The 14,998-nt window shown below is 33.4% G+C and overlaps 1 protein-coding gene across 1 annotated transcript; it reads right to left on the minus strand.

Moving 5' to 3' along the window:
* Positions 1–3,584: 3,584 nt before the first annotated feature.
* On the minus strand, positions 3,585–6,897 carry LOC106757864 (dnaJ homolog subfamily C member 3 homolog). The gene is made up of 3 exons (XM_014640696.2): positions 6,602–6,897; positions 6,119–6,519; positions 3,585–5,168 (listed from the first exon to the last, which is right to left on the minus strand). The coding sequence occupies exons 1-3, from the start codon at positions 6,665–6,667 to the stop codon at positions 3,848–3,850; spliced, it is 1,788 nt and encodes a 595-aa protein (XP_014496182.1). The 5' UTR covers positions 6,668–6,897; the 3' UTR covers positions 3,585–3,847.
* Between the last annotated feature and the right edge of the window lie 8,101 nt (positions 6,898–14,998).

Consider the following 14,998-nt stretch of genomic DNA (forward strand, 5'->3'; position numbering starts at 1 on the left):
TGGGTTACCAGTCATAAAAGATCAAACTTATTATTACATACTTTCAAGAGAGCCAACAATGTGGGAAGGCCACTATCAATGCAATATGGAGAGAATGTGAAAAAAAGAGAAGAACAACATGAACGAGAGGAGAAGATGAATTGAGAAAGAGAGAATGTGAAGAGAGGGCACGTGAATCATATTGTGAAAATGAAGGAAGGAAGAAATTAGGAAAAATGTCAAATGGTTTACTACCTATCATAATTAATACATTTTGAATTTTATTATGAAAATGCTACTACGTCCAACCTATTATAACATGTATTGTGAACTAACCGCCATAATAAGGCTTATTATGAAAGGTTTTCATGTCATAATACATTTTGAACATAATTTCAAATTTGTCACCACGTCTAGACAGGTCCCTCAAAATACGTCATAATAACTCTTACTTTTATCATGAAAATGCAATCGGTTAGCTTATTATGACAGATGGATTTCACCTGTTAAAATACATGATCTAGCCATATTAAATATAGCAACATGTTTTAGAAGAGACATTATTTTGGAAGTGGTTTTGAAGACAAGTCTCAACATATTTTAACATTTGTACACATATATAAAGCATCACCCTGGTTAGTTATATTATATACATTTACCTTTTTTGAGAGTGAATTTTCTTGATTCTTAGACTAGAACTCTTATCTTTATAAAAAAATTAACATTTTTGTAGGAAATATTCACTTAACTTATCATTTTATTAGATTGTGGGGTGTCTTTATGTGTTTTTTTAATAATTGAAAATATTATATAATTAAGAAAAATAATGTGTAAAGTGTATTATTTTATTATACAGATGTAATGTCATAAATAAATACACGTTTCAATTACAATTCTATTGAGAAAAGGAAATTGGTGAAGAAGAATAAAAAACTTAAAAAACAGTATAGTGTTAGCTGTGCGAAGTTCACAACACATCCATCTATATATTAATTTCATGTTTCAGAAATTCAACCAAACTCACATTTTAATCCCCACCTGGCCCCATTATTTAAATGTTTGCTTGAAGTGAGTTGGGAAGCACTTTTTAGTGCAGGTGGCTAACACGATGTAAGATGGGAAGTTATTATTTTACATACCCACCTTTTAAATTCGTATCCTCCAAACATTGCACTATTATTAATTCTTTTTTCTTTTCAATTATGGGTTTTCTTATTAATAGCGAAAACATTCATGAAAAAATATAGTACAAACTTACAACTATCAAATAACGTATTATTTGGTAAATGAATGGTCAATCCAGAATTGAGTGATTCTTGATGAAACAGAGACATCTTGGTAATACAGAATCATTCAAGAATTTTGTGGTTGAAGGGTGAAAAATGTGAGAACGTAATGATAGAGTAAGGTGGAAAAATAAAGTGCATTCTTCAAGGAAAAGGGACGTCAAATCTTTTTCTTTTAATTGTTTATTCTTGCTAGATGAGAAAAAGCATCAAATCACTTGCAAGCAAGGAAAAGAAAAAGAAAAAAATTAAGACGAATGAGACTATTGAACATTTATGTCTCTTTAAGAAGCTTCTAAATTAGGAAAACAAAAGTCCTATGAAATGGCCGTCAAATAAATGCCTTACAAAAGATTGTTAACAAGTTACTTGTACTGTTACATATGACTGAGAAACCAAACCAGACCCTAATTCCTTTAATGTCACAACAATATAAATTTTACTTTATAAAATTAAGTTATATTTAAAATTTATTTTTTAACATAAAAGTCAATAATTAAATTTATCTTCACAAAATTTATTATTTATAATATATATAAAAAAAATGTCAATCTCATAAGATTTCTGGGTTGTTTTTCTTTATCTTTGACACAGTATTTTGCAATTATTTACATGGAGAAAGATATTTTGTAATCTCACGTTTGAATTGGTTTCACATTGGATTGGGTGTGTTCAAAAATTTTCTTTTCTGGCAACAGTTGTATCATTCGTCCAAAGTGACAGCGAGGGAATCACTGTAGAAAACACAATAATGCATCTTTTCGTGAGAACAGAAAAACACAGACCTTTCCATGGATCAGAAGCCACGCCTCAAATCATGAACCATTATTGTTCTTGGGAGGGTGAAATGAAACCCACATTCATTCAAACCAAAGAATTGAAAATTTTGATTTGGTCTGCTATATCACATTTTCTTTTACAATGCAACACCTCAGACTTGCTAAAGCTAGCTTTCATTCAACCTAAAATATAGCAGTACGGAAGATGTGTACAGAGGCAATAAAGATAATGACATTTTGTACCTAATCCCTTTGTTTTCTTCTACTGAGTGCAGATTAGACACCTTGCTATTTTTTTGTTGTATCCGAATCTGTATGGACCTGAAGGGGAAGATGAGAAAAATCTGACACTCCTTTTTCTCTGTTCACTTCAAAACTTTTCACCACTACAATATCACCACGTTCACTTACCTCAAAGTCATGTGCAATATAAGCAAGCACGAAAATGAATTACCAAAACAAAACTGTATAATATTTTTAGACTAACAATTTTTTGTAGATACCAAAGCAAATAAAATTTAATGAAATGTGAGTTTTCCTGATAGACTATTAGCCTGATTAAAGTAGAAAGCAAGCTGGGAAAAAAAAAAGGAAATCATCTGCAGAGTCCAAGTTACTATTCCACCAACTGGCAGCATAGCAAACAGTAAAACCCTATATTTTACACTACTAAATAACAAAATATCTTAGTAATTTTTTCCATGTTCCTTACACTTGTGTTTTTAATACAAACACACATGTGTTGCCCTTTTTTATTCTGCGGTCTTCTTTTTATAAGTAAAATATATATGCATTATCATTTTTATTTGATGTGGTTTTATTAATGATATAAAAATAAGGTAATTATATATATTATATTTTATATAGTATGAAGTAATGTTATAGTAATAATAATAATATAGAATAGTACATTATAAACACTTACATCTTAATTATTTATATCTATATATTTCTGTTTTTGTTGTTATTTACTTTTGAATTTTATCCTTTAAATATTTTTTTAAAATTAAAATTATTATCTTACTAATTTAATTCTTTTAGTGATATTTTTTAAATTTAACTAATTTTTTATTTGATTCTTTTGTAAATTTTAAATATTAGAGTTTTTTTCTTCAATGTTTAAATTTTTCTTGGTATACTAATACCCAGTTTGTTTTGTTAATAATTCATTTTTTTAATGAGGTATTAGTGAATCTACCAAGGAACATATAGTTTAAGAAAAAAGTCTTGGTGTATTTAAATTATCAAAAATACATTTAATTTAATCAAAATTTAGAAGAAAATGCACTTTCCAAATGACAAACATAGCTGACACAGTGTTGTTGGGAAAACTCAATTTCCATACTTACTAATATTTACGTGTAACTTAAATTGACTCTAAGGACAATAGAGATGGTAATTTTATTATGAAAAACTCTTGAGAGCACATTATTTTGTGTAGAAGAACATTAAATCAGTCACTCAATTATGTTAAACAAAACCAAAACCAAAATCAGAATCACTTGTATACAAAATCGAGAGGAAGAAATGAGGAAGAGGGTTGAAGACCAAACATCCCAAAAGAGAGTCTGCATTCAGTACTCATAATCTGTACATCTGATAGAGATAATACAAAGATAACTAATAAAAGATAAAAAAGAAAAGGTAATATTTTCCGGCAATCTAAATATTTTGATTTTGCTTTGCATAATTTGTACATCACAGTGAACCAAGGAACCAGAGATTTCCACTGTCCGTACCATCTCCGATATCTCCCACATAACATTTCCATAACATTCCCATTTCATACGCACTTCAATTCAATCAACAGCTCAACGCTTCATACTTCACCGGCATGGACCGATTAAACCCCACCTGAGAAAGCAAGTTCCCCACCACTGCAATGTCACGGCAGAAAACACCCTGAAACATCGCAGGATTCACAGTAGAAGAACACACCATGGACCTATTTTGAGACATTTGAGCAGTATTATTATTATTATTATTATTATCACTATGATTATTATCATTATTATTATTATTATTATTATCATTATCATTATTATTATTATTTTCCACGCTGCTCCTGGTACACTCAACTTTGCTCAACAACTCAGGTTCATCGGCTTTCTCTTTCTGCACTTGCATTGCCAACAAAGCAGCCTTCTTTCTCTGTTTCTCAGCAGCTTCCTCATCCATGATGTTACTCATCACAGCAGTGTAACCCTTCTGAACCAATCTATACAACAACAAAGATGACATCTTCGCCCTCTCATTAACCGACTCAACATCACGCTCATCCGCAAGCTCGCACCTTTCGATGAACCCCGTTGCCTTATCAGGCTTGTGCCGCAAGGAAAGCAACAAGTGAGCCCTTTCCAACTCCGATCGTGAACAACCTCGTCGAACACCAATCAAAGCATAATAATCGACATTCCCTGTTTCTCGAGATGCCAGCTTCTGTTTCAGTTCTTGAATTTTAATAGTGAGGGTGCAGAGTTTCCCAGGAATTTCCCTATAACGCACGTTGTGGCGCTTCCACGCAGGACCGGGAAGCTTGCGGTCTCGTAAAATTGAATTATAGAGGAGCTTCAAGTGTTCGAGGTCGTGAAGAGAATCGGGTAAACAACGAATGTTTTCGAAGAGTGAAGCTCTGGTTTCTAGTGCTTGAATGCAAGTGGGGTCCAAAGCAAGGGTGCGGTTACAATCCGCAATTGACTCTGCGATTCTACCGGCGGAACGGTGAGCGGAGGCACGGAGGAGATAGCATTCGACAAGGAAGCTCTGCGGTGCGCTACGCCGGCCGTCCACAATTTTCGAGAAGTGGCGGATGGCCTCTGAGTAGAGCCCGGCATCGAGGGCGGCCAATGCGGCGGCGCGTCGCCGGAGGAGGAACTTTATATGGCCGAGGAGTTGGGACACGCTCTCGGAATCCACCGCAATAAGAGTTCGCGGTGGAGTTGTGGGTGGCGCACTTATGGCGTCGCTGGAGAATTGGATGTTTGTAACATTGAAGCTGTCTTGCGACCAGCACACACTCTCGCGCCGGAGTGTAGCGCTTGCAAGACGCTTTCCTGTTTGAAGAAGAACCATTGCATCCTCCATTAGGCCTAGGTGGCAGCATGCTTCACCCAACACCAAGTATCTGTTTGAAAATTCCACATTCAAGCAGTTAATCACGCACTCAAACTATAATAAATACTAACATATAACTCTCATGCCTAACTATAATTTAGTGATGAGTTTAGTTCTTTACATCATATAACCATTTGATTTCCTAATTTTGACCATTTATATGCCAACTCACTTTTTGAAGTCTTAATTTAAGTTCATATTGGAAAAATAAAAAGAAATATAATAAGTTTCTATATTTTACTTATGATTATCTTAAACTCAGAAAATATAATGAAATATAATTTATATTATACTAAACATGAAAAATATAAGGAAATAGAAAAAATGACAGTTAAAAACTCCAAGGAATTGGATGTATAAATGTGTGACTAAAGTGGAATAGGGTGTCATGAAACTAGATAAAAAGATGAGAGAACATTGGCAAAGAACCTAAACAGGTCTACACAACACCAGTAATTTAAGTCACAATATATAACCGAGATTACACTTTAGTGAGAGACAAATATATACAGATACGATGTCGTAACAGGAACTGCAATCGTTTTATTTTGCTCTGAACGATTAGAAGAAGACCATGGTTTGTGAGTAAGAACAGAGAAAGACAATGTACACATACGGGGTCTGGTTAACTCATAAATAAGTTAAAAAAAAAAAAACGTATCAGTGAGTATTTTTTATTGTGCGTTGGATTACCACTTCCGTTGGGTGTATGGGTGACAGCAGGGAGCATTTACGCAAACCCGTTTAAAGTAGTTACTTCCATTCGATCTTAAACTTAAATAAGAGTCATTAACTATGATTAATTTATTAATTAATTAATTAAATAAACAACGTGAGTTCCCTGTAACGAAGAAATTCCCTTTTTAAAACCTGCAAAAACTCCACGGCAAAGCAAAACCAATGAAACAAAATAATGCAAGAGTGTCAGTGAGAGAAAATAAAAGGAAACGATGAAATTACCTCCATTGCCCTTCCTTCTCGCCGTTTTTACACAGCCCTGCCATGACCTTCTTCTTAAGGTCGGAAACAGAAAAGCACTTGAAGCTCTGATCTCGCACCGGCGACTCACAGGAAGAGAGAAGCTTCACTCCCTCTCTCGAGGTGTCGGATGAAACAGAGGAGGAGGAGGAGGAAGAGGAGTCATCGTTGATTCGGAGGCTCGGAATGTAGTCCTGAAGCATATCGGCGACCTCCTTGAAGCGCCGCAAACAGAGCAGAGCCCTGGCTCTAAGTTCAAGCGCTTGGTCCAGCCTGGGAGAAATCGCCAGAGCCGCATCGAGAAGGTTGAGAGCCGAAGCAATCTCCCTCTGATCTTGCGAGGCTATAAGACTCCGAGCGTCTTTGATGTATTTCTCAACAATCTTGAAAACGAAAAAAATTGCAAACGTGTCATCGAAAACATTTCGAACGAAACTGAAATTGTAAACAGAAGGCATACCTTACCTTTCGATTGGTAAGCCACCAATGTCTTTTTTCAATGGAGGATAGAGTGTGAGTAGTGATGGCCATTTTTGAGTTAATCTGATGAATGTTGTAGCATAAAAGTGTTGAAAGAGGGGGCTAATTTGTATTGCTGTCCCTTCTTCTCACACCTCCCTCCTTATGAAATTTTGTGGTCTAATTATAAAGGGAGTGTGTGTGTGTGTGAGAGAGAGAGAGAGAGAGAGAGAAAGAACAGAAGCAGGGAATAGAAATGTAGAAGAAGTTTAGGGTTTTTTATACGGGCATTTAGTGAGTGGGTTTCGTGTAGATGTGGTTATAAGGTGAAAGCAGGGGAGGGGGAAAACTCAAAATTTGACAGCTTTGACCCTCGTGGAAAGCTTTCATCCTTCTAATTCATAGCTGGCACACCCTGGATTCTCTCTCACACACCCCCACACACTTGACCTATACGTATGAATGTACGTATGTATTTTAAGTATAAGTAATAAGCTACTAGTATTTATGATTTGGTACCTGACTGAGCCGGTAAGTGCATGATTGTAACTAGATATACCCGGTCACTCATCACGGGTCCTCGGTTTCAAGTTTCAACCACCAGGGAAAGATAACTGCAGCCAAATGTCCCAAAACTAAGCAAAGCAGCCTTTGCTATTGCTATTTATTTCTCCTACCCAACCATTTCAATCACGGATTTACCCTTCCATTCGTTGACCTTGTGCTATTTCCTTCACTCCTCTTTGCATTCATCATATTTTCTTTTTCTTATCATTCTTTTAAACCATACAAATGTTACCATCACCTATTTTTTATTCTGTCGCTTTTTCGTAACGCACCCATGATTGACTCCATAAAATTGTGAACAAAGAGGCCAAAACATAGTACCTCCACATGTGAATTTCTAATGTAAAACAAACCCTGATAGCGGGGAATGGGGACATTCATTGTCACAAAGGTACTACATGCACAGATAATCATCAATCAACTAACTATTTACATTCACATCATTAACAAAATCCCTATATTGAATAGTAATCACTTTATAAATTCATAATCTTGTACTCTCAAGACAACTCTGCACTCATGTACATACCTTTTTTCTTTTACATATTATTGTATGAAAAAAAAAATTGATATCGTAGCTCAAACCTGATTAAACACACCTTTTTCTTTTCTCTCTACTTTGCCATTGAATGATCATTATGACTCTGTAACTTTTCAAGCTGCAATTATCACAGAGAGAGAGAGACAGGCCATCCATAATTTGGCCATTACCATAATTTGACAAGTAGATATTATAGGTACACAGGGATATCATGATCCAACACCAAGTTTTAGTAATTATTAAGATAAATAATAATTTAATTCATAAACATGTTAGATAGTATCTATTTAGTTCTTGCAATAGAAAGCATTTATTTTAGTTTTTGAATTTAACAAGATGGGTTTGTTGTTGTTGTTTGATGTTTGTTTGGTTGAAGAAGGAGAGGCATGGATGATTATGAGAAAAAGGAGTTAGGGTTAAAAGAAGAAGCGAGGGCAAAATGGTGAGAAAAAAAGGAGGAGCATATTTATGGGGAGCGAGAAAGGGAGTCTTGTCTCGTAAGACACAGGAATCATGCTTTTTCTTTTGGTAGGGTTGGTTCGCTTTTTATTTCACCCACATTGATTAATGAATGCACATGAACTGGGATTAGATAGCAAGATGGGTTTGTCTTAAAGGCTCTCTAACTTACCTTTCCATTGCCCCCACAATCCCATTATAAATAATGCTGCACTTCCTACAATTTCATCCAAAGAGATCAAGCTCAATTTCAAACTCTCTTATTTGGGATCAAATAAATAACATACTAATATATAACTAAAAAATATTTATAAATTTATTGTGCCATCTCAGCCTACTGCCACCCTGTCTCCCGTGCCATTTCTCATTTTTTTCAGGCCAATACAACTACCCTACAACTACTCCTTTTAATATAAAATACTCACCATATAAAATAAACCAGTTTTTGGAGCATCTCACTCATTTCGTTTATGTTCTTCTTCTATTTGGACCAAAACTAACAAATTGTGTCACTTTGAGTTTCCTTATAATAATAATACTAATAATAATTCTCTGTTCTGTTGTAACATGATCAATGATTTCAGCCTGTAGGAACATTTCGGTCTCTCTCTATATATAAATATGCATATTCGTTTTATCCAATGATAATGCTGAAATTTTTCTCCAAATAATTGCTCTTGGATTTCCTTTATGTCCTGGAAATTCTTTATTCATGCTGAAGCACATGAGTCTGATTTGGGCATGCCAAAACCCACCACTAACTGATCATGTGATGTGCGACTCTTCCTCCGGAAAGAAAAAAGGGCAATGCTTCACTACCTGTAAATAAATTCCTTCTCAAACATACTACTTTTCAAAGTAAACAATTATTGATATAAGCATTGTCACAAAGTAAGAGAGCTATACTGTTACTTTCTTCTTTAAACACTCAACATGAGATGTTCTCTAACTACATGACTTCTGTAAATTCCTAGTATTAGAATAGCACTCATAGACTTCTCCAATTATGAGAAAAAATGTGTCATGAAAAAAATCAACATCTTTACTTCCGAAAATTACTCTACTAATAAAAAAAATAAAATAAATACAAGAATATAATATAAAAACTAAAAATAAAAAAGAAAAAACACAAATCATTATCTAATGTCGACTAAAGAATAATATCATGTGAAATTTTTACAATACAGAGACAACTATCTCATGTTCTATGATTGGGAAAAAAATATTTAATAAAGAACATCAATGTCTTTACTCTCAGGAATTATCTTACCATGGACAAATAAGGTCAACACAATCATATCATGTGAAAATTTCAAAATAGGAAATAAATCATTCCAAAATAGGAATTATCTTTACTTTCACGAATTATCTTACCATAGATAAATAAGGCCAACACAATAATATCATGTGAAAATTCTAAAATAGGAAATAAACCACGACCTTTGATGACAATAAAAGAATAACATTATGTGAAATTTTAACAACACATAGATAACTCTTTTTTTATTTTTTGAATTAAAGTACACCTACATTATCCAAAACAAGAATTTAATCAAAATCTTACAACACTCTACTATAAGAGTATAATAAAAGTCAAATACAAGCTTAAAATGTCTTTGACTTTAGGCAACTAAAACAATAAACTTAAAATCTATTATATAATCACTAGTGTCCACTCTCATCCTTATCTTAGGTCATGTAAGACTTTTTAAGATGTATTATTTTCATCAACTCAACAGTCTCCACCATGACTAAAATAAAGGTTAAATATATTTTTAGTCTCTGAACTCTAACACAAAATTAGAATACATCCTTGTTTGAAACTTTGATACATTTTGTCTCCGAACTTTAAAAATGACTAGATATAGTCATTTTAATCCAATTACATTAAATTTTTTTGACATGTCAAACGCGTTTCCCAACTAACATTAAAGCGGAAACATGTCAAACGGTGTAAAAAACTCAAATGCCAACATAAAAGACATTTGACACATCAAAAAATTTAATGTAATTGGATTAAAATGACTATCTTCATTCATTTTTAAAGTTTGATGATTAAAATGTATAAAGTTTCATATACATACAAGGTCGAATTCCAATTAAGCATCAAATTTTAGGGACTAAAAACATATTTAATTAAAATATATACATCTTCATTGCCCATACCAATAACCATGCTCCATCGTAATGAGTAGAGTCACTCAGAATTAAATCATCCAAATAATTTCTTTTCATTGTACACTTGCATCAATACTAACTAATGTGTGTATATAAACATCACATGCCCTACATAGATATTAACCAATGTTTATGCACAATTAACACACTCTACATCAAAGTTAACTGATGTCCGTGTATAAGCATCACATGCCCCACATCAATATTAGCTGATGTTCATGCACAATTACCACACTTGCATCAATTTTAACCAATGCTCATAATAATCACCACACATCATGCATGAGTATTCGCCAATGTCCATGCATAATATCTAGTAAATACTCATATTAGCACACAGCCAACATCGACCTTCCTTGCAACTTGTTGGAAATTCGTAACCACCAGAGTAACACTAGACTTCCTTGCACCTTGCTGAAACCACATCACTCCCTACTACTCCATTGTTAGCCTTCATTGGACACCGTGCGAGTTAGCGTAAACTTCACTACAGAAAGCTCTATAGATCCATGCTCGCACCTTAGCCAAACCTCCACGAACCCAATTGTAGATTCAACGCACAAGCACAACGACATCTACGTCAACAATGATCTTTCTATCAAATTTCTTCATATTAGCACTTAAAAATAGCATTACAACCTTAACAACCAAGGATGATTCTCCAACAACAAAGAATTCATATTATATCAAACTAAGCTGCAACTATAGAACATATTAAGAATATTATACCGTACCATAAGATCTTAATACCACTTTGATGAAAAAAAGCTTGTCATGAATAACATCAATGTCTTTACTAATAGAGAAATAAGATCAACACAAAAATATTGAAACTTCAAATTGGAGAAAAACTACAATCTTTGTGTAATGACAAGTAAAGAATAACACTATATTAAAAAATTTAGTCTGTGAACTTTGAAGTGAAATTGGAATTTTTTCCTCTTCGAAACTTTTGTACATTTTGGTCTCAAGTTTTAAAAATGAATGAATATATATTATTTTAACCCAATTATGTTAATTTTTTTATGCATGAAATATGTTTCATGTTAGCATTTGAGTTTTTTTACATTGTTTCACATGTTCTCATTTCAACGTTGTTGAGAAACACATTTGATATCCAAAAAGTAACTCAACTCAATTTTAACTCAAATCATTTAAATTTATTTTATTAAAAGAAAAAACGTATTCACATTAATTAATAATTTAATTCAAATTATACTTACAAATATATTTTTATTTAAATTTCTATTTTAAATATTTTTTAGATAATTTTATTAAAAATTAAGAAAATAAAAATATTCGTATTTACGGGTAACAAAAGGATAATAGAACAATTTATTTTATATTAAACCGGTAAATTATTGATACTCACCCTATTGTCTCTCATTGTTAATTAGTCTTAAAATTATAAGCCGCATTTATATTGGCAGTGTGATGGTTTAAGGAGAAGGGTCTATAAAGTGTGGTTTGTTCCATACACATGGCTGGCCCTTCATGGTGATGGTGACCATCTGTTTAATTTTATTGCTAATTCGGTAGGAATCATGAATGGAAAGAAATTTATATGTCCGAGTTGTTTTATGTGATACACTCCCCTTTCAATCCCTTCTAACACACAAATAATTTCATGGTGGCTGCTATTCAATTCTTGCTTTCTGTGCATGTCCTCCTGTCCCTCTTGTTCCTCCATTCCATAGCCATAGCTTCTTAATTCCATCTGCAATGGAAGACCCATTAATTATTTCAAATTTCTTCCTTCGCCCCAACCAAGTCTCTCTTTGTTTGTATGTATGTGTGTATGTATGAAAATGGGGTCGTCAATTATTCAAAATAGCTTTTTCAAGAACAGCCTACCCAACATATCAAACGCTCATTTATGTTTAACTCTGCCAACAACACATGCACTGTCTAAGCTTCCTTATATTAACCAAAATACTTCTTCTGCAAACAGACATATGTACATCACTACCCAACACAGAAAATAGGCCCATAATTTATAATTGGATCATTATCTTCATTTATTTCCTTCTCAATTATTATTTCAATGCCTTTTCTTTGGGGTCCTAGAATATACCTCTCTCCATTTCTTATCTCACTACTATGTAATTAGAATATCTCGTTACTTCTTCTTGCCATGACAAGATTACAGCTAATTCAGTTGTAATTCTAACAATCGCCAAACATTCCTCTTTTAGTTTTTGACTCACATATGCAACGCATTTCATTTCTTTACACTTTGCACTTTGCTTAATATTATTTTACTAAATTTTGTTCTTGTAATTCGAAAGCTCACTCTATGGGATGCACGTGTCTCATGGAAGGAATATCACGTGGAAATGGTGACCCACGCATGTGCACATTTGGCTTTGTAAGCCAATGGTGATGAAGCCTTGTGTAGCTTGAATGACATTATGGCCCACAAGCCCAACGTAGTTAGGGTGTGATCTCAGCTGCTAAGCTAAAATGTAAGACAATAATTCATGCATCTCACTCACCAAATTCAAATTCAAATTACTCACAAAACATGCACAAAACTGCTATTTAAACTAATTTTGATCTCAATTCTTATGTCTTTCCAGTATTAAAAGAATAAATTGTGCTCACATGTATATACCAAATTATTGACGGAGCTAATCAATGAAATCTATTGGGAAGAGGACAAAACAATTATTCAATGGAATGTGACGAAGTGGAGAAGAATGAATCGACCGTTTGGAGTGGAATCTTATCAAAAGGCTGCGTTTACTCTAAAATAACATGCCTTTTTTTTTTAAGATTATAATTATATATATATATATAATTTTATTTTTTCAAACTCGCGAAAGTCATGTATATTTTTCAAGAGAATTTTTTGAGTAAGTTAGATTATGGAAAAAGTGTTCTTTATTTTGAAACTAAACAAGTGTTTATAAAGCATTACACCATAAGAAAATCAAACATGATAATTGTCCATTAATGAATGTTAATTACTCATTAATTAATGTTACTGGCTTTATTGATTATTCATTAATGACCACTTTACGGTATGATCACCCAGTAAAAAACCAAGCCCTTAACCATCCAAAAGAACCTACAGGTCCACAACAGTCATTAATGACTAATCTTTATTACAAGATTATTGCACAAGACTTGAACGTCCGAGTGTCTTTTACATGCACTCTTTCCATGACTAGGACAAGGAGAAAAGAGAGAACAACGCAACCGGATGATGGAATAGATAACCTTGAATGTTTTGGATTAGAAATCTCAATTATATCGAAACAACCACCATTATCGCTTAATGATTATCGTGAAATTTCTTCAAAGTATGTTTTTTCCGTTTGGCTATTTCACAGGCAAATTCTCCCCTTCGATCCTACATTCGACTGAACGTCCCTATATGGTACAGTAGGCTTTCTTAAGTTTTCGTGTTCAGTACTATTCATGATATAAACTAAATCAAAACCTAAACAAGTTAAAATTGAAGATAAAACATAAATAACTAAAAAATTATTCGTAACCCCCGTGAGTGTTTTGGGATTAAAAAATTACAAGAATCATAATAGTGAATGTTCTATATAAATATGATATTAATCATAAAAGATATAAAAAAAAAAAAAAAACACGTTACTCATAAAAAGCCATAAACAAAATCGTCTTTCCCCCGTGACCAAATTAAATTAGTCAAAATGAATGATATGGCTGTTGGCGATTTACTGAGTCAATGCATTCTTATTTGAATCATGTGAAAATCTGTAGACTTATTAATATGTTTGAGTTTCAGATTAACGTAAGAAACAGCATGAGTGAAAATTTTGTCCTCAGATTTATCTGAATCAATAGGTAACTGTAATGAGAGAAAAAAGGTTGGTTTGCTCTGACCCATATTTCATATTGAGATAACAGGATGACCCACTTTAACATTTTTCATTTGTGGTCTGCTCCATCTCAAATAAGAGAATCACTTTTCCTTTGGGATAGGGTGAGAAAGAAAGGACAGAGTCATCCTTTATCCGTATCTCCCAATAATTGGAAACATGAAGGCCAAAAGTAGGCGTCAACATTTGTAATGCTGTGCTGTGCTGTAACTTGTACACTTCTGCTCTATACATTGCTTTCTTTCTTTTTAATTTTTATGTTTTTTCTCATTCTCCTTAGAACAGTAGATCGGAGAGGGAAAAAACTCTTTCTCACAAACAAACCATTGCCACTGCTATTATTGTGTATTATAGTATGAAATAAAATGATAATGTAAAGAAATTACATTAAAAAATATATGCGGAGTATTATGATGTTAATATTGTATTTTCAATCAAATTATTATCGCTGTTTTATGCCCTGATGCTTCTCAAATTTGAAACGTGGGGACACTGATGCTTTGGTATGGTTGGTTTTGTGAGAGCTCGTCAACCATTACTTGTGGATGGACAACATTCGATCTAACCATGTCAATCAACATCAATGCCATTTTCAATTCTCAAAGCCGTCTTTTGTTTTCCTTTTTTTGTTGGCTATGTTTCATTGGCCCAACAGACACCCCATTCCAGCTTCGCTCATCAAGTGCAATATTATTGTTGCACATGATTTTGCCTTCTTGCCCATTCTCTTTTAATCTCAGTCACATAGAAAAGGTACAAAGCATTCAGAATCTCTTGGAACTCATAATTATTATGTTATTG

Source organism: Vigna radiata, chromosome 3 (assembly GCF_000741045.1).
Source record: "Vigna radiata var. radiata cultivar VC1973A chromosome 3, Vradiata_ver6, whole genome shotgun sequence".
In the NCBI taxonomy this organism is placed as follows: domain Eukaryota; kingdom Viridiplantae; phylum Streptophyta; class Magnoliopsida; order Fabales; family Fabaceae; genus Vigna; species Vigna radiata.